Raw genomic sequence first — 20,766 nt, 5'->3', positions numbered from 1 at the left:
CCAGTATAACGCATGCTGCTGGAAATTGAAAGTTGTGATCTCGATTTAAAAAAAATGTTTTATATCATCCGAAAAAAGCGAATATCCATTCCGTGTTTCTCAATCGGTTGTTTCAGCACCAGGAGCTGTCCGGTGGCACAACTCAACACTTCTCATTGAAATGTAGGCTACTGTATAGGCTACTGTCATGGCGACTACAAGCACAGTATTTTATGTAGTAAACAGCGACACTTTTCGCATAGCATAAGCCTACACATCAAGCAAGTCATATTGAACCTTTAATAATAAAAATTAAAGGACCAGCTTGACTTTATTAATACATTTAATTATGGCTGAAAGAATGTGTGTGTGTGTGTGTGTGTGTGTGTGTGTGTGTGTGTGTGTGTGTGTGTGTGTGTGTGTGTGTGTGTGTGTGTGTGTGTGTGTGTGTGTGTGTGTGTGTGTGTGTGTGTGTGTGTATATGGATCATCATCATATTATTACTATTATTATTATCATTACTAATATCATCGTTGAAATAGAGGACTATAGGGCCTCTGGAAATTACTGGAGTAGAGCTGGTACACTTATGGATGGACTCCGATAAAATAATCACAGGAGAGGAGCTTATAGAGTGTTCTTTACTTGGATAAATCTGTGCAGAAGTGCGGTCAAAACAATCATCAAATTATTCTTACATAAACCAAAATACTGTTTAAATAATCTACAGTATAGGTACAGCACAGCCATCAAACATAATTCAGCATAAAGTATAATCACATTTGCATATTCAAAACATTCACAAATATATAACAACATGATGGTTATATGTAAAAGGAAAGCACCATATCCTACAATAAACGATCAGACACTTACTTTTACTGTCGTGAACAAGCACAGTCAGAGGAAAATAAAACACTGCTCCTCAGGTCAAACAAAGCAGAAAACTGACTGAGTAAAGCAAGCAAGCTGAACCTAATCACAATTATTACTGGGGCAGTCAATCATCCTTTCTGTGTCAACGAGTCATTGCATTGCAAGGTCAGTCAGTAAACGAGTCCTTGCCTTGCTGGGTCAGCACGTTCGTTATTAGCCTATTTATTTTATTATTGTTGTTATCATAATAATAATTTGTTTATAGTATACTGTTGTTTTTGTTTTTGTTGTTTTTGTTTTTGTTTTTGTTGTTGTTGTTGTTGTTGTTGTTAGTAGTATTATTATTATTTGTTGTTGTTAATGTATATCTTTTAATTGTTGCTGTGGTTGTTGTTGATATAGTTGTTGGATTTTAATACACAATCAAATCACCATAACATTCATGGCATTAAAACAGAATACAAACCAAATTGATAGGCCTAACACAGTAGCTAGGTGTAAAATGACTTCTCACCTGCAAAGTTGAAGCTGCTGAGTCGCTGGTGTCTGTCACTCCTGTACTCCTTGGTAAACTTGACACAAAGTATCTGGAGCCCTTTGGCACAGGCTGTCTAACCACCAACTTTCCTTTCCTGGTCTCCGCTAGAAACATACTGTACCAGTAGGCATCATTAGAGACCAGGGTGGAATCAGCAATGGTTGAGTTCCTCTCACTGCTGATCACGCTGTTCCTACATGGAGGAGCTGTTTTGCTGTAACTGGATTTCTGACACTTGAGTACGATAGTGACCAATATGGTGATCAGTAAGAGAAAGGACACTGAGCCCAGACCGATGAGCAAATACAGGTTTAAATCTGAAAATATGTCATATTCCAGAGGGACTTCTGTCATGTCAGAGTAGGCCTTGACAGCAGTCTCTATTGTGGATAACTTGATGGTTACTGTAGCAGAGAGAGCAGGCTCCCCGTTGTCCTTGGCAACAACAACCATCTGTTGGTGACGTGAATCTCTGTAGCTGAACATTCTCATAGTCCGGATCTCTCCATTGTACTGGTCCAGACTGAACAATGTGGCATCACTCACTTGTAGAAACTGGTAGCTAATCCGAGAGTTCTGTGGGGAGTCTGTGTCTAAAGCTATGACCTTGGCAATTAGAGATCCTTTATCAGTTGATCTTGGGATCTTTTCCTCCACCACTGATCCATGCGCACGCCATGGAGCGACTATGACAGGTTTATTGTCATTCTGATCCACAATAATAATGTGAATAGTCACGTTACTGCTGAGTGGAGGAACACCAGAGTCCCTGGCCTCAATGTGGAAGAGGAATTCCTTCTCAATCTCATAGTCAAATGTTTTTAATGCATAAAGATTGCCATTCTCTGGATTTATAGAGAAGAGCATTGACATGGAGGTATTGGCTATCTCTCTCTCTAATATGAAATAAACCAGATATTGGTTTTCATGTAAATCTGGATCAAACGCAGTGACAGAACTTAACAAGGCCCCAGGAGCATTATTCTCCTGTACACGTATTGTATAAAATGACCGGGGGAACTGTGGAACATTATCATTAACATCTAAAAGTTCTAAAGTCATTGTTTCATTGTCATATAATGGAGGAGAGCCTCTGTCTTTCACTGTGAATGTGATGTCATATTCTGGAACCTTCTCTCTGTCTAATGGTTCTGACACTACTAATTCAAAATAGTTATCAGATGATTCTCTGAGTTTGAAAGGCATATTTTTAGGAATATGGAGATCAACTATTCCATTGTTTCCTGAGTCTTTATCACTGACACTAATCACTGCTATCACAGTGTCTACTTCTATACTTTCCTTGACTGGACTATGAAATGATTTGATAGATATTTCTGGGTGATTATCATTCATGTCCTCAACTGCAATTGTTATTTTACACTGCCCTGATAATGCATTGGCTCCTTTATCTGTTGCTATAACTTCCATGTCATAACTCTGAACGTCTTCATAATTTAACATTCCTTTTACATTGATCTCACCAGTGGATGGATTCAGATTAAATGTTTCTTGTGCCTTCTCTGAGGTGTACAGACTATAAGAATAGATTATATCAGAATTTGGTCCCTCGTCCATGTCTGTGGCATTAACATGGACGACAAGGCTTCCAATAGGAGAGTTCTCCATTATACTGATTTGATAACTCTCTTTATCAAATGTTGGGGCGTTGTCATTCGTGTCTAGAACGCGGACAATAATGCTGGCAGTACCAGAACGTGTCGGTGTGCCGCCATCTACAGCAGTGAGTATTAGATGATGAACAGCCTGCTGCTCTCTGTCTAAAGCCTTTTTCAGAATCAAATCAGCAGACATTGTTCCATCTCTCAAAGTCTGAACTTCAATGTTAAAATGTTCACTGTCACTCAAATGATAGGTCTTTACTGAATTACTTCCAACGTCTGGGTCAACTGCATTGCTCAGGGAGAATCGCTCTCCAACGGGTGCTGACTCTGATATGTCTAAATGTATCGTGTCTCTTCTAAATTTAGGGGCGTTGTCGTTAATGTCTAAAATTTCGAGTTCTATATTGAACATACGGACAGGGTTTTCCAGTGTTACCTCCAATCTTAGATAACATGATAGTGATGATTTGGTAGTACAGATATATTCTCTGTCAATTTTCTCCACGATATACAGCTCTCCGGTCTCTTTGTTCACATCCAGATATTTTTTATTAGCAATTATGTCGAGGCGCATCTTTCTTTTATTCAACGTTTTAACGTCCAAGCTTAAATCAGAGCCTAGATTGGCAACAACAGATCCTTCCTTCATTTCTTCAGGTATAGAATAATGAGTGACTGAAGACGATATGTACTGAACAACGGACAGGAGAATAATGAGCGAGACGTACCTTTTCCATGAAGGCATTGTTAAAAATAACCCCATTGTTAAATGTAAGTGCGCAGCTGCTCAGCCAATGTAATGCATGTTTCTTGCTGGAAACTGCTACTTGTGATCTCGATTTAAAAAATGTTTTATATAATCCGAAAGAAGCGAAAATCCATTCCGTGTTTCTCAAACGGGTGTTTCAGCACCAGGAGCTGTCCGGTGACTCTATTGAAATGTACTGTCATGGCGACTACAAGCACAGTATTTTATGTAGTAAACAGCGACACTTCGCATATAATAAGCCTCTGCACATAATGCAATTGATATTGAACCTTAAATAATTAAAAAAAAAACATATAATAATAAATAAACGTTAAATCCATAAGAACAGCTTGACTTTTTAAATAAACCATAAACCAGCTTGACTTTTTTCATACATTTTATTATGGCTGAATACTTTAACCATGATGATGATGATTATTATTATTATTAATATGTATTAATATTATTATTATTGTTGTTGTTATTATTATCATCCTCATAATTGTTATATTAATGTTGTTGTTATAAATGTATTATTATTTTAGTAGATGTTGTTATCATTAATATTAATCTATTATTATGTTTTAGTAGTTGTTGTTCTTGTTCTTGTTGTTATTATGGTTGTTGGATTTCAATACACAATCAGAGCACCATAACATTCACGACATTAAAACGGAATGCAAACAAAACTGATAGCCAGGCCTGCCCTACAGAATACAGTATAGCTATAGGTGTAAAATTAATTCTCACCTGCAGAGTTGAAGCTGCTGAGTCGCTGGTGTCTGTCACTCCTGTACTTCTTGGTAAACTTGACACAAAGTATCTGGAGCCCTTTGGCACTGGCTGTCTAACCACCAGCTTGCCTTTCCTGGTCTCTGCTAGAAACATACTGTACCAGTAGGCATCATTAGAGACTAGGGTGGAATCCGCGATGGTTGAGTTCCTCTCACTGCTTATAACACTGTTCCTACAGGGAGGAGCCGTTTTGCTGTAATTGGGTTTCTGACACTTGAGTACGATGGTGACCAATATGGTGATGAGTAAGAGAAAGGACACTGAGCCCAGACCGATGAGCAAATACAGGTTTAAATCTGAAAATATGTCATATTCCAGAGGGACTTCAGTCATGTCAGAGTAGGCCTTGACAGCAGTCTCTATTGTGGATAACTTGATGGTAACTGTAGCAGAGAGAGCAGGCTCCCCGTTGTCCTTGGCAACAACAACCATCTGTTGGTGACGTGAATCTCTGTAACTGAACATTCTCATTGTCCGGATCTCTCCATTGTACTGGTCCAGACTGAACAATGTGGCATCACTCACTTGTAGAAACTGATAGCTAATTCGAGAGTTCTGTGGTGAGTCGGTGTCCAGGGCTATTACTTTGGACACTAAGGAACCTTTATCCGTTGATCTTGGGATCTTTTCCTCCACAACAGTGCCGTGCGGGCGCCACGGAGAGACAATGACCGGTTTATTGTCGTTTTGGTCCACAATAATGATGTGAACACTGATGTTACTGCTGAGAGGCGGAACTCCAGAATCTCTGGCTTCAATGTGGAAAAGAAACTCCTTCTCAAACTCATAGTCAAACGTCTTTAGTGCGTAAAGATTTCCGTTCTCCGGATTTATGGAGAACAACATGGACATTGAGGTGTTGGCTATCTCCTTCTCTACAATGAAATAAACTAAATACTGGTTTTCATGGAGGTCTGGGTCATACGCGGTGAGGCAACTCACTAGAGCCCCGGGAGCATTATTTTCCATTACACGTACAGTGTAAAAGGGCTGGGGAAACTGCGGTGCATTGTCGTTTACATCCAGTAGATGGACAGTTATTGTTTCATTATCAGATAGAGGGGGCGTGCCTCCATCTGTCACAATAAACATGACGCTAAATTCAGGCACCTTTTCTCGATCTAAAGGTTCTGAAACTATGAGTTTGTAATGGATTGGCCGATCAGAGGACTGGTTCAGAATAAAGGGCAATGGTTTGTTAATGGATAGACTTACTTTTCCATTATCACCTGTATCTCTGTCGCTTATGCCCACCAGCGCTATGACTGTTCCTACAGAAATGTCTTCATTAACAGTGCCCTTTATAGACTGTATGGTAATCTCTGGATAATTGTCATTCATATCCATTACATGGACCACTACTTTACACTGCCCCAATAAGGGAAGGGTTCCCTTGTCTTTAGCTTCAATGTGCATCTCATAGAATGTCATATCTTCATAGTCAATTGTTCCCTTCACTGTTATCTCCCCTGTATTGGCATGTAATGCAAATACATCTTGTGTTTTCTCTGATGTGTAAAGGGTAAAAGAGTAGACTATCTCCGCATTGGGACCCTCGTCTAGATCTGTAGTGTTCAGTTTCCACACAAGAGTACCTATCGGGCTATTCTCCGTCATGTTCACCGTGTAAACCTGCTTGTCGAACTGAGGGGCATTGTCGTTTGTATCCTGTACCCGAACAAGAATGTTAGCTGTTCCCGACCGTACGGGGACCCCGCCGTCCTCTGCGGTCAGTATTAGATTATGAACAGCATGCTCCTCTCTATCTAAAGATTTGGTCAGGACCAGGTCGACGTATTTAGTGCCATCACTGCCGGTTTGGATCTCTATTGTAAAATGTTCGCTGGCACTCAGTTTGTACGTTTTAATTGTATTTATTCCGACATCTGGGTCCACAGCATTGGCCAGAGTGAATCTCTCTCCTGGTGTGGCCGCTTCTGAAACGTCGAGTTCTATCCGATCTCTTCTAAAATGGGGTGCATTGTCATTAATGTCTGTTATACCTAGTTCTATGTTGAATATTCGCAAGGGAATTTCTATAATAACGTCTAGCTTTAGAAAACATGTTATCGTCGTTTTAGTTGGACAAAGATATTCTCTGTCCATTTTTTCTATGATGTAAAGCTCTCCTGTCTTTTTGTTAACATCTAAATATTTTTTGTTATGGAAAATATCAAGTTTTACCTCGCGTTGAGCCAGGCCTCCGAGCTCAAGTCCCAAATCAGCCGCCAAATTAGCCACAACAGAACCCCTCTCCATCTCCTCGGGTACGGAGTACCGTGTCACGGACAAAGCCCTGGGCCATACTGCACACAGGACAAAGACAGTGGAGACACCCCGAAAATACATTGTTTTGCCTTTAAGAAAAAAAGAATAATCCCGTATCTGAAGGATTGGTCTTCTTAAGTGGATATAGAAGAAATATAGCCCAGAACTGGTACAGTATACTGTAGGCCTATTTGGGCCACATTAATGCTAGTTAAAATAAAATAAAAAATAATACAGAGCAGAGGGCTTAGCCTACAGGTCTGTTCCTCTGCATTCATGAATGGGCGTGTGACTGTGTCATGATGGGAGTTCTTGCTTGGAATCACATAGACTTGTATAGTAGGCGAACAGTGACACCCTGTGACAAAATCATATGAGCATGCATGCATGACTGGCACAGTGTGAGATTTTACCCTGCATCTCTACACCTGTCATGAAAGATTATACGTATTTATCAATATATATCAGTATCAGGTGTAGCCTATGTAAATATCGTTTATTAGGACGATGGTTTCTTGGTCAACAACATGTCACTCAGTGACTTTGGGGTGTTCTTACAAATAACATAATTAGAGGAATAATAAATAACGTACTTTTTGGGGTTACTCTATAAATAACGTAGGGCAATTACTATTGTCTGGTCGCTCTGTTAGGGCACACTAATTAACTAAAACATATTACTTAATAACTTCATTGGGTTTATAAGCTCACCCACCAGAGGGAGCTGAGGTCTCAGGAGAGACTTCAGCACCATGGACAGCGCACATCCCCTGGCCTGCAGTGCTGATTGAAGGAAGGTATAGCCTGTCAAATCATGTTCTGCTTAGTCAAATTGAACTGGGTTACACCTGCGAGGTTTTATTAGACACAGACAGGTGACCTTTTCCTCAGATTGGCGCGCTATTGTACTGGTGGGCGACGCTGGGTGATAAACTGCACAATACTATTTGTTAAATCTTATATTAAAGAATCAAGGTGGCTTCAGCATAGTGTAGATTCTTCAAACATTAAATGCCAGCATTGACAATTAATGGAGAATTTACGTCATACCGGTATGTGTCGGCTATTTTTGGCTATTTTTGTGTTAACACAAACATTATAACACTAGATAAACACTAGATATAATGCGTTGATTCTAGAGTTGCAACACCCTTTAAATCTTATAAATATCACACTTATGTGAAGTGGGCGCTCTTGTATTTACTATTTAATTGCGCAAGCAGAGCGTGCAAGTAATGTTATGGTCAGGTGCTATATGATGCGTATGTCCGGGGCCAGCATATGTTATGACGTCATATGCTGGCACGAAGCTGACCGTGCAGGTATGTTTTCCGTCATGCTACGAAGCATATGTCCCATGACGTGATCAAGATAATATCTTCATCACGTATATGCATTCTAAGGGACATTGGTACATATTATGTACCAATGTCCCTTAGAATGCATATGATATGATGTCATATGCTGGCCCCGGACATACGGAAGCAGACCGTGCAGGTATGTTTTCCGTGGATGTCCCATGACGTGATGAAGATTATGTACCAATGCCAGGGTATAATTGGTTTACGATGGTGACATAATGATGATATGTTTCAGTGTCAGGGACATACGTATCAAACCACCCGAGTAACCACATTATACCACTAATCACTCAGAAACTACATATACATATAGACATATACACATATATAGACATATGAGCATATGACGTGATGAATATATGTACCAATGCCAGGGTATAATTGGTTATTGATGGTGACGTAACGATGACATGTTTCAGTGTCGGGTGGTCTAAAGGTAATACATGTATGTATACATGTATGTAATCTGACACCACTGCCATAACATGCATAAGTAATCATTACTATACTTCAAAATACTACTTTTTCTCCTCCAAAAGCAAGGTACGTAGCAAATAGCTAAACCTAATAATTCAATATTGCAAACATTCTTTCATAGAGAGGCTGAGATTTGAAAGTTTGTAGCGGTCTACAGTACAAGCAAGTCACTCGATAGAGTGCAGTTCTAGTTTTATTAAGTTTTTGCATAAAAGGACAGACAATGGAAAAACAAAGAAAAAGCATAAACAACAACAAAAGAAAGAGGAAAATAAGAAGAACAGGGCATGATTTAAAAATGTCATTGCAGTAAGTTACACTGCTAGAAAGTATGTATATCATATGGAAAGTGGATATATATATATACAGATGCATGCAGACTAAATGCTAAGTGGGTTCAGTGTGAGATTTGAGCAAGGGCTGCCAAATAGCATGAAACTTGCTTGAATTATCCATCATAACATAAGGAATTTTCTCCTCCAGGCCAGTCAGTTCAGATAACCAGGTAGTGATTTCCTTAAAGGACCATTTCACCACTTTTCAACCTATCTTCATATAATAGGTCCGAGCTCACTCCTTACTAATAATTATGATAAAATGGCACAATTGTTTTCTACTCATGAGTCTGTGTCTCATAGGAGGGGTGTGGGCAGTTTAGAAAGTCTGCAGTTTCTATTAGCTTGTATTCCCCATCGATGATGTCACTGGACGGTTTCTGAACTGCCCACAGTCCTCCTATGAGACACAGACCGAGTAGAAGAAAATTGCGCCATTCTTTCATGATTATTTGTGAGGAGCTATTATATGAAGATAGGTTGAAAAGTGGTGAAGTGGTCCTTTAAAATTTATTTATTTATTTATGTATTGATTTAGCTTTTCTGCCTTTTTTGATAGATACAAAGTGAAGATTGACAGGAAAGAGGGAGACAGGGGGAGACATGCAGCAAAGGACATCATGAACGGGACTTGAACACACACACACTGTCAGGCCAGTTTATTCTTCAAAGTATAAGTGATTCTTTCCAGAGGAAGACACAATGATTTTGGCTTGTAGTAAACATAAATCTAGAAATCTTTGTTCTTATGACCAGGTGGGTAAAGACCTAACAGAAACAGTTTCGGGTCAAGCTCAATATCTATCAACAATATCTTCTGAATCTCCCTCCTTACTTCTTCCCAGAATTATTTCACTCTTGGGCATGCCCACAGAGAATGGAAAAGTGTACCTTTGTCTTTACCACATCTGATACAAGTATCTGGAATATCTACACTAAATGTATTTAATTTATCTGGAGTGATATCTGTCCTGTATTGTAGTGTTTGGTGCATGGGTCCCCGGAACATCCAGATATTATTAACCACCTCTAACTGTGTTACTTAGGGATAACATGCAGGCATGCAGAGAGAACATATACTATGTGTTTTGAGTGACACTATTCTGTTTTCCTTGTCAGATTCTGAGGGAGTAGTGAGCGACAATGATATGGTGATATTAACCAAGACTACTACTCCCGTGGTCATGGATAACCCCAACATCTCTCCTGTTTCCACACACACACACACACACACACACACACACACACACACACGTTGTTTATGGTGTCTAGTTTATTGCAGTAGATGACTTCTAGTGATAAGTCATATCTGTGTTATGACATGTCTTACTCAATGACACCCTCTGCTGGAAATACTTAATCTGATGTCAATGTTATGGTGCTGTAAAGGTATATTCAACATTTATTTTATTGTGATATTTAAAAGCTGTCAACCTAGCGTCCCTAGTCATGTCATTAGATTAAAATCTTTAAAAATATATATTTTCTTTTTTTTCTTCCAGAATTGTCATATATGGCAAAAAATAGCTAATCAGCTAATTATTTGTACAACAAATTATAGGGCTTAAATATTAAATCATAAAAATCCTGAATGGAATTAATATGGATTTATTAAATTTTCGTCTATGAAAGCTTTTTTTTTATTGACTAACGTTGGTTGAGCTATCATTATATTATACAAATTATATGAGAAGTTAAAGGATGTTAATTATGTTATTCAAAAACAGAATCCTTTACTGCAGGCCAGAAATAACAAACTGTGCTTCATGGAAATGTGGGTTGAAAAGATGTTAGTGTGGCATTAGCCAGCAACTCCTTCAGCAACAATAACAATGGAATGCAGTTCATATTGTGTGTGTGTGTGTGTGTGTGTGTGTGTGTGTGTGTGTGTGTGTGTGTGTGTGTGTGTGTGTGTGTGTGTGTGTGTGTGTGTGTGTGTGTGTGTGTGTGTGTGTGTGTTCACCATGAAGCAGTAAAAAAATAAATGTCACAGCTGCCCTCTGGTGGGTATGCGAAGAATTACTTTATGTAAGAAATGAGGATGGTCTGGTTCAGCACCACGGACAGCTCCCAGCGTGACTGGAAGAAAACAAGTTAAAGGTTACAAACAAAAAGCAATCTATACAAAATAAAATCACACCCGTGTGAACTGAGTGGTGCAACTCCCCTCTCTCCCCCCCCCCTCTCCTCTCTCTCTCTCTCTCTCTCATTAGCAGGCAACAGTGCAGCACTAATACTATCTCTCTCTCTCTCTGTTTCTTTTTTATAAATATATTTTTTATCCCACGATTTTGTAACCCATTTTTCACCCCTGTGTCAATCATCTAATGTGATCCTGGGCTCTACACACCCTCCACCAACCTAGTCCCCATATATGGGGGACAAGGGGAGAGCAACGGACTTGAACTCATGCTTCCTTCATGCCGGAGTGTCCAAGTTGCTCCTTTACACCTGACAGAGGGGAGTTTCACTGGTTGGATGTAGCGCGTGGTTATTCCAACCAGTTCCTTTCCCCTCCATCAGGCGCCCCGGCTGGCCAGGGGGAGGCAGTTTAGTGACCAGGATTACTGCATGTTTTTTGTGAGGGTACCTACCCTAGGGGACACGGGGAGAACATGCAAACTCCACACAGAAAGGCCCTTTCGCCACGTCTCTCTCCGTTTCTGGCAAACAGCGCCCCTACTGGTACTAATAGTCATATACTGGTGCTCATGGCCACATAGGTGAACACATAGGCGGACACATAGATAGGCGGACACGGACATTGCTGTTCCTTGGAGTGGTTGCACCACTCAAAAACATACACAGCAAAATCTGTGTTGATTTAAAATCACTGTTGGGTCCAATTCAATGAATATAGGCTACGCAAGACACATTCATGTATAATTGAACTCCATGGCCACAGTTCCACTTTATAGATAAGCTTATTCCCAGTCTTGATACTTGTTCCTGGAGGAGATTTCTTTTTCTTTTTTTTTTTGTAAATGGAATAGGCCTACTCTATTTTAAGCGACAGCTCCATTTTTCCACTCATTTGAAAAGTCAATCTGACCTAAATACCACGGCACCTTCCTCCACCACAAGTCCCCACGGACCACCCCAGCACGGAGAAGGTTAACCGACTCACGGGAAGTGGTTTCATTCCTATACTGTTAGCATCCGCTTCCTTATTAATTGAATTATTTTCAATCTGAGCCATGTGGCAACCCAATTACCTCACTCAATTCTGGCCAATTCTCATCTGTTGATGCACATAACTTAGACGTGAAAGGGCATAGGGCGAGGGGCCACACCACAGGGCCTTGTAAATCGCATCCAGGTGTGGCATTTAGAGCAGAACCCATCACCTCCCAACTCCCCTTCCCCTGACACTTGTATTGGTGTCGTGGTCTTAATTAAAGTGATATTTCGAGAGAGGAGGTTCTGTTTGTTCAGTTAATGAACCACCACTATTCTCTGCGGGCGAATGGAAATGCAAGTACTCCAATTAGCATATGTTAGCATTTTCCTTTTTTCTCTTTCTCTCTCGCTTTCTTTTATTTTATAATATTTTGTTTATTCCTCGCTGTGGAAAACAGCTTATGAAAGCAAAAGGCTCGCCGCCGCTGTAAAACAAGCAGTACAACTTTTGCACTCCAAAATAATTAACTCAAGCCGATTAAACATGGACATGGAGTAAGAATATACTATAAATATTTGATGCACAGGCTGTTCTCATGCCATCTAAACAATTTGGGTGCTTTTGTGCAGTGTTTGTACTCATAGATGGGGTCAAAAACCTTGTGAATTAGCCTAGCAGTCCAGACATCATGGTCATTAAGTGAAGAATATGAGAAAAAATACTTTATTTTCAGAAATGTATACAGTACGTGTATTGGGAAGATCTCCCTCTGTTCTTTACTCTTACCTGCACCAGGTTGCAGCTTGCATATTATACACCACACTATACTTTGTTTATATTAACAAGTTCTGCTATAGTGAACAAACCGAAAAAAATAACATTTTAAAACATTACAAAATATAATTTCATATGGATGTGCAAAATGTGTTGTCCACCATTTAATACCTTTTGAATGTATCAACAACGGATCCAGCATGATTGTCTAAATAATAATAACAATAATAATACCAACAACAATTAATAATCAGCAAAAATGCTTATGCTGAACATTGCAGACAGTGACATGTCAACTCAATGGCTGTCCGAGCATCTCCATCGGAGATGGACGGCAGAGGTCACAGAGGTCGATTGTTAACCATAAGCCCTGTTTTACACTTCATTGTACAACGGTGTCGCACAACAAAATGGCCAATCTACAAAATCACAGAGCTTCGCCATGCGACATCATGTGAGCTTGTAGATCTGCTGTTTTCAACGGCAGGTTGAAAGTGGTTCATTCATTCCTGGACTTTTGATACATCATTTTTTTTAGCTTGCTCACCAAAGTTATACAGTGTTTGTCTTTTTGATTTGTTTTTAGACCATATAGATTGGTCATTTCTTGGTCATTTCTTTATCACTCTCACTGTTTCTCATGTCTTCATCAGGAGTCAGTGATTCGTTCACTCGTTCAGGCGGTCTGTCTGTTAATCATTGTACAGGTCATTGTTGATGATGGCAGCCTCTCCCTGGGGGGACATCTGAAGACGTCTCTTCTTGCCAAACGTGGAGAAGGCATTATGGACGTCCAGTTCACTGCGCTGCACAGCAGTGGGCCTCAAGGTGCAAAAGCCTGAAGGTGTCCCGGGGATGTACACGTTGTGCTGATAGTCAGGTGGGGGGTGCGTCGGGTGGGGTGGGAGCGATGGCTGCTGCTGCTGGGGCGGAGGAGGTGTGCAGCGAGGTGTCCAGGAGCGAGGAGGAACCCCCGGGGCTGGAGAAGACATTTTGTATTCTGCAGGAGCTGGGTGTCAATAAAGGGGAAAGAGAAACACATCGTCCCCTGTGAGCTTATTGCAACTGTCAAATTTCACACAACATTTCATCTGTCTCAGTTGTGTTACATTGTGTGTGTGTGCTGTGTGCGTGTGCGTGTGCGTGTGCGTGAGCGTGAGCGTGAGCGTACGCGCGCGCGCGTGCGTGCGTGCGTGCGTGCGTGCGTGCATGCGTGCGTGTGTGTGTGTGTGTGTGTGTGTGCATGCAGGTCTACCTTCCTTACCTTTCCCACCTCTCATGTGAGTGCCCCAGGTCCAGTACTGCCCGGGGGCCATGGAGGTAACGTAGTTGTCGGGGTCTGCGTGCATGGCCTTGCGCATCAGGGTGCCATCCATGTTGATAGAGTTATAGCTGCAGAGGAGAGGACATTGACATTGACCCATATCAATTGAAGCAACCCAATCCTGAGTTTTAATCTTTAAAGTCTGAGAATGCACAGTACAGATGAAACCAAATGGACCATTTGGCTGCATGTTTTACACTCTGAATGGATGAATTAACAGTGACGATTATAACACAAGTGTATATAATTATGCATAACAACTTATAACAAGGTTTATCGTAACATAATAATAGGCTATAATGTATACATTATAAACTCAGTGCATAACTATAAGACTTTACTTAAAGGTCGATACATTCATACATATAATGCACTTATAATGCTTCAAGCACTAATTTTAAATATGTACACTTTATATATACACTTTAACTAACTAAAATGTGTTGTTTTAATAATGCATTATGACTAGAACTTATAATACATTATAAAAGTTGTTATAAGTTGTCGTTGTTCATTATTATAAACACATTATAATGCATTATAGACCCGACCTTTAAGTAGAGTGTTAATGAACTTTGCTATATGGTAACATGAGAACTGATGAAAGGTCAGCATGTTTTACCTCTTGATGGATGAGTTCTGATTTTTCCAGTCAGTGTTTGGCTGTTTGAGCTGGAAGAGAAGATTAGTATCAAAGCTTAGTTTCAACATAATTTAAATGATGTATACATGTAGGTCTACAGTATATAACAGCTGTACTGCTATATAACAAGCAGTAAAGCAGATGCACTAATTGCCCAATAGACTATTCTCCCCAACGGGATCTTGTCAAAAAGGTTACCCTTTTCTTTATAGAGCATCACCATTGGCTAATTATCATTTAATACATGTCATAAAGGGCTATAGATGCTCGAGATTTCCTGGAGGTATGCATGGGGCTTTTTAGATGGAACGTGGCTGCCATCCTGTGGATCTATAGCAGAATGCATATTAAGGACCGTGATCAGTGCGCCATGCCTTGAGCAATGACTCGCCTTGTCACTTAATTTTGCTTTCATCCGCTGTGGCGTTGCGGGAGGGGGGGAAGGAGTGCTCCCGAGTGATATTTATTCCGGGTATGAGCCTCGTACTGCTCGTAGTATGGATTGCACGCTCTATTAATTCACTTAGACTTGTTAACAAGGAGAATGCGACGTAAGCGTATTATTAGAATCGGTATTCAAACTACATTCCTATCCAGCTAGTGCTACACACAAAAACCAATTAGAACCCCACCGGGATGAAACGAAACACGATTTTAATCTTCAAAGGAAAGCGTGCCACGGAGGAAATTAAGAAAATTATACACGTAATTGTTTTGTGGGTTTTATGCAACATTTTTACATTAATATTGGCCTGATGCTCCTCGAGCAAGCCTTTTAATTAAAAGTCTCTTCGAGGGCCATGGAAAAGTTTGCGGTCGTTGCAGCTTTTCACATAATCTAGGACAACTTGTTTACACCTTTCTATAAACCATCTCTCTCTCGCTCACTACACTTGCACAAGCGTACACGCACGCATGTGTGCGCGTATGTGCTTCTCTACTACGCTGCGCTCGTGAACTGACTGTCTGAATCTGTCCTTTTCACCTTCAGTTTATTATTAGCCTTTTATGGGGTCTACGAACTTGTTTTGTTTAATGGCCAGGCAGTTTTTCCTCTCCGGTTTGTCTTTGAGACTAATGTGTCATTGACGACCTGATGTGCACGCATAATGTGACTCACGAGAGGACACTGGGGGTGGAAAAAACACTGGGTGATTTAAGGGAGCCAATTAACGTCTGGAAGGACACCATCCTGCTGGGGGGACATCATGGCCGCAGGGGGAAACAATCACCATGACCTCGAAATCTCACTTTATATGTCGATGTCCAGAGGTGGATTATAGCTATATGCCATGCAGTGACCGAACTGACATTTCTATAGTCTGCCTGCATAGTGGACTGGAATCTCAGTTAGCCTGGCCTACTGCCTGCGTCTGCCTGTACTATGGAGTAAACATTGTTGTGATTACAATGAGGACTATCATAGGCTATGCGTATATATTCACGGTCTGCCGATCATATTATATTCGTTATTAAAGGCCTAGGGGTGTCAATATTATGCCACCCCGGCTGGCCTGTCTCTTCCTTCCTTCCTAATATATATGAACCCAAGTCTCCCTCTCCTCGCGCTCTCTCACTGGGGACAAGGTTGGAGTCGATCTACAGGCTCGCCACGTTCCAGCCGGGTCCTTATACCTACCCCACACACACACACACACACACACACACACACACACACACACACACACACACACACACACACACACACACACACACACACACACACACACACACACACACACACACACACACACACACACACACACACACACACACACACACACACACACACACACACACACACACACACACACACACACACACACACACACACACACACACACACACACACACACACCTGTCTCCCTAAAACAGGCCTTTAGCCATTTTTCATCCATAATGGACACGACCCCCCTTACGCGCCACATTGTGCACAGTTATAATGGCTCTGCCTCGTCTGTGCCCTTGAGGCATGGTCAGTGAGGGTATCTGTCCTATATCGTTAGTTTGAAAACAAGACGGAGGTATAGTGCTCTGTTGTCTGCATGGAGCCCGACTGGTCGCCGTGGCATAGAGGTGGAAATCAAAGGACTGCCATGCATCACCTTGTCTAGATTTAGCTTAACCTTGACTTTCTGATCTATAGTCAGGTTGAATGAGCTCACGTCGGTTTATACAAACTCAGACAGCTGCCCCCTATGCCTGCCCTCTGCTTTCATTTGGCGATATGAACACAAAGCAATGTCACTGAATGACACGGAGACGCGCGTCTCCGCCTCTCACAAAGTAACAGCGTTGATGGACTTGGAATTGATCTCAAAATCTTTGCGAATGAATGACATGTTTGTCAGAGTTGAGAACACTAAAGGACTGGAACCATTAACTTTTATATCGATATTTGAATATTTAATCCCATCTGGCTTTATACTGAAAATGATTTATACTGAAAATGATCTTAGACTGCATGTTCAGATACGATATGTAGCCTACTATAATGTCGCACGCCGCACGGACTTGATTAACGTGACAGCTCTCTTGTAATTGTATGCCACCTCAACAAATTTAAACCCAATTATTACAAGTGGGATAAATAATTTTCATATATAAATCAGACAAAACGCGCACTTCTTATGAAGAGAAATGGAGACTTGTATAGAATTGCAGCTCCTTATTTCAGTTTTAATATATCAGCATATAGTGTATGATTTGACCTTCATGAGAGGAGACGTGCGCTAAATGCTTATCAGAGCTCAAATGGTGTGAATTCTAAACATTAAAATAAATGATACATTTGATACAAGCTCAGAGAGAGACAGAGGGCTGAATTCATACCTCACTCGGAGTCGTGGCTCCGTTGTTCACAGACGCGCTTCGGCTTTGCGAGTTCCACGAGTTGTCTGCGCCCTTCGCCTCGTTGTTCCTCGGAGTGCTGCTTGGGCTGCAAGGCTTCAGGAACATGAAGTCACTTTTGGCTGATTCGGGGGTCAGGCACACTTTATAGCAGTACGACTGGGAGAGGCTGCTGTTGGTGTTCACTTCCATGCAGTTCGTGGGCACTTTGGCCCCAGTTGAGATCTGCAGGTTGAGGTTGGATTTTTTGAATACCTCCGGCGGCGGCTCGGGCTGAAAGCCCCCGCAACAGCAGCACGCGAACGGGGGGAGGTTGTACCCGCTCAGGGTCTCCCTGTCCTTATAGCACTTGACAGCGGCCAACACGATGATCGCCACCAGGAATATTAGTGATATGGTGCTGAGTGAAACAATCAAGTACAGAGCGAGGTTTGATGGCTGCTGGGGGCTGAGCGTGAGGTCTCCGAAATCTGAGAGCAACTCAGGCACGCTGTCTACCACGGAGAGGAGGATGGAGACGGTAGCGGAGAGTGGAGGCTGTCCGTTGTCCTTCACTAATATCACCAGTCTCTGCCGTGTTGCGTCTTTTTCCACTAAACTGCGGATAGTTCTAATTTCCCCCGTGTACAGAGCCACGCTGAACAGGCCGGGATCTGTTGCTTGTATCACCTGGTACGACAGCCGGGAGTTCTGACCCGCGTCTGCGTCTAACGCCGTGATTTTGGCGACCAGATAGCCGGCGTCAACTGACCGGGGGACCACTTCTGTGGCCACGGTCCCGTTCTTGGGGAGAGGCGACACGATGATTGGAGCGTTGTCGTTCTGGTCCAAGACAAAAACGTTCACAGTCACGTTATTGCTAAGCGGGGGGAAACCGGCGTCCTGCGCCTGCACCAGGATCTGAAAGTTTCTGAGCTGCTCATAGTCAAAGGAGCGAAGGGCATAGATGTTGCCGTTGTCCGAGTTGATGGAGACGTATGTAGACACGGGCATGCCTTGGATCTGGCCGTCCAGGATAGAATAGGACAGATAGGCGTTCTGATTAGAATCGGGGTCGAACGCAGTTACTGAGCAAATTGAAGCGCCTGGGGCGTTATTCTCGGTCACGTAGACAGTGTATGAAGGCTGGGTGAACCGCGGGGGGTTGTCGTTGATGTCGGACACTTGAACCAGGATAGTTTTCCTTGTGGAGAGCGACGGGGAGCCCAAATCGCGCGCCGTGAGGGTGATGTTATAATCGGCCACTGCTTCTCTGTCCAAAAAGTCGCTGGTCACCAGGGTGTAATAGTTCTTAAATGAGGAGTGGAGCTGAAAGGGCACATTATTGGGTATTTGGCAGTCCACGTTGCCGTTCTCTCCAGAGTCTCGGTCCATGACGCTGATAACGGCTATCACAGTGCCAGGCGGCGCGTCTTCCTGAACGGGAGTGGATACTGACGTGAGGATAACTTCGGGCGCGTTGTCATTTATGTCCAGAATGTCCACCAGCACTTTACTGTGCACCGCCACAGCCGAGGGACCCCTGTCCTTAGCCTGCACATAGAGCTCATACACACTGGCCTTCTCATAGTCCACTACTCCCTTCACCCGGATCTCACCCGTGTACGGGTCCACGCTGAACAGCTCGCGCACCTTGAGCGGAGCGTGCCCGCTGAAGGCGTACGTCACCTCCCCGTTGGAGCCCTCGTCCATGTCGGTGGCGTTCAGCTTCAGCACCAGCGTCCCCCTCGGCGCGTTCTCCACCAGACTCGCGCGGTAAACGGACCGATCGAACACGGGCACGTTGTCGTTCGCGTCCAGCACCGTGATGGTTATCAGCGCCGTGCCCGAGCGCTCCGACGGAGAGCCGCCGTCCACGGCCGTCAGGACCATCTCGTGCGCCTTCTGCTGCTCGCGGTCCAGCGGCGTGTCCAGCACGAGCTCGGCGAACTTGCTCCCGTCGTTGCGCGTCTGAATGTTCAGCACAAAGTGCTCGTTGGCGCTCAGCTGATAGGTGCGCAGAGAGTTGATGCCCACGTCTTGGTCCTGCGCGCTCTCCAGCGGGAAGCGGGAGCCGGGAGCGGCAGACTCGGTGATGTCCAGATTGAACTCGCTCCACGGGAAGCTGGGCGAGTTGTCGTTCACGTCTAAAATCTCCACCTCCACTCTGTACAGTTCTAATGGGTTTTCAATAACCACTTGTAAATGTAAAAAGCAGCCCGGGCTCCGTTCGCACAGGTCCTCTCGGTCTATCTTTTCATTGACGAATAAAATGCCATTCTCCAAGTTCACTTCCAAGTACTGCTTCTTGGCACCGGAGACTATACGGAATCGACGCGCCGACAGCTTGGCCACATCCAAACCCAAATCTTCGGCTATGTTGCCCACGAACGCTCCGTGCTCCAGCTCCTCTGGAATAGAATACCGAATTTGCGCGAGAACTAGATCCACCACACACGCGCACAACAGTAGACATACTACCAGCCCGGTTAGCGGTGTCCAGCTGCCTCTCGACAGCCTGTGGTCCATGTCAGCGACGCGCGTAAAAAACCCTCACCAGTGAAAGTAGCGCGGGACACATATCTGTGACATTGGCTTGTTTTGGAAAATAATAAAATTAGATTTTCATCCAAAAGCAGATATTGCTCAGATAAAGGCGTTTAGGTGTACTTTTGTAACAGCTATGTATATTAAAATGAAGCAGGAGTAACTTTACTGGACATCAATATATATAGGCAAAGAAGACAGTTGTGCTCCCCGCGCGCAGCGCCAGTGCTGTGTGAGCAGGGGAGGCTCGCGCTTTGATTTTTCACTGTGGACACTCTGAGGAGATGGTGCGGCGGTGTGTGTGTGTGTGTGTGTGTGTGTGTGTGTGTGTGTGTGTGTGTGTGTGTGTGTGTGTGTGTGTGTGTGTGTGTGTGTGTGTGTGTGTGCGCGCGCGCGCGTGCGAGACAGAGAAAGAGAGAGAGAACGAGAGAGAGAGAGAGAAGAGAGAGGTGGGGGTGGACGCCGCTCGGTATGGAGGGCGCCGCCGCGAGAGAAGCGACTCTAATTACTGTAGCAGTTTTGGTTT

The 20,766-nt window shown here is 42.9% G+C and overlaps 2 protein-coding genes across 2 annotated transcripts; both read right to left on the bottom strand.

The window, feature by feature from the left end:
• Positions 1 to 59: 59 nt before the first annotated feature.
• Positions 60 to 6,883, bottom strand: LOC310873716 (protocadherin gamma-A4-like; the record flags this gene model as incomplete). Its single annotated transcript, XM_083786265.1, has 3 exons — positions 4,517 to 6,883; positions 1,370 to 2,443; positions 60 to 125 (listed from the first exon to the last, which is right to left on the bottom strand). The coding sequence occupies exons 1-3, from the start codon at positions 6,818 to 6,820 to the stop codon at positions 60 to 62; spliced, it is 3,444 nt and encodes a 1,147-aa protein (XP_083642391.1). The 5' UTR covers positions 6,821 to 6,883.
• Positions 6,884 to 13,589: 6,706 nt separating this feature from the next.
• On the bottom strand, positions 13,590 to 20,222 carry LOC310872941 (protocadherin-10; the record flags this gene model as incomplete). Its single annotated transcript, XM_083785146.1, has 4 exons — positions 13,590 to 13,897; positions 14,162 to 14,289; positions 14,844 to 14,893; positions 17,697 to 20,222. The coding sequence occupies 4 exons, from the start codon at positions 20,220 to 20,222 to the stop codon at positions 13,590 to 13,592; spliced, it is 3,012 nt and encodes a 1,003-aa protein (XP_083641272.1).
• Between the last annotated feature and the right edge of the window lie 544 nt (positions 20,223 to 20,766).

This window comes from Protomyctophum parallelum (assembly GCF_964188405.1).
Source record: "Protomyctophum parallelum genome assembly, chromosome: 16".
Taxonomy (NCBI): domain Eukaryota; kingdom Metazoa; phylum Chordata; class Actinopteri; order Myctophiformes; family Myctophidae; genus Protomyctophum; species Protomyctophum parallelum.
The sequence above is the reverse complement of the archived record's forward strand: the minus strand, read 5'-3'. Positions and strand labels throughout refer to the sequence as shown.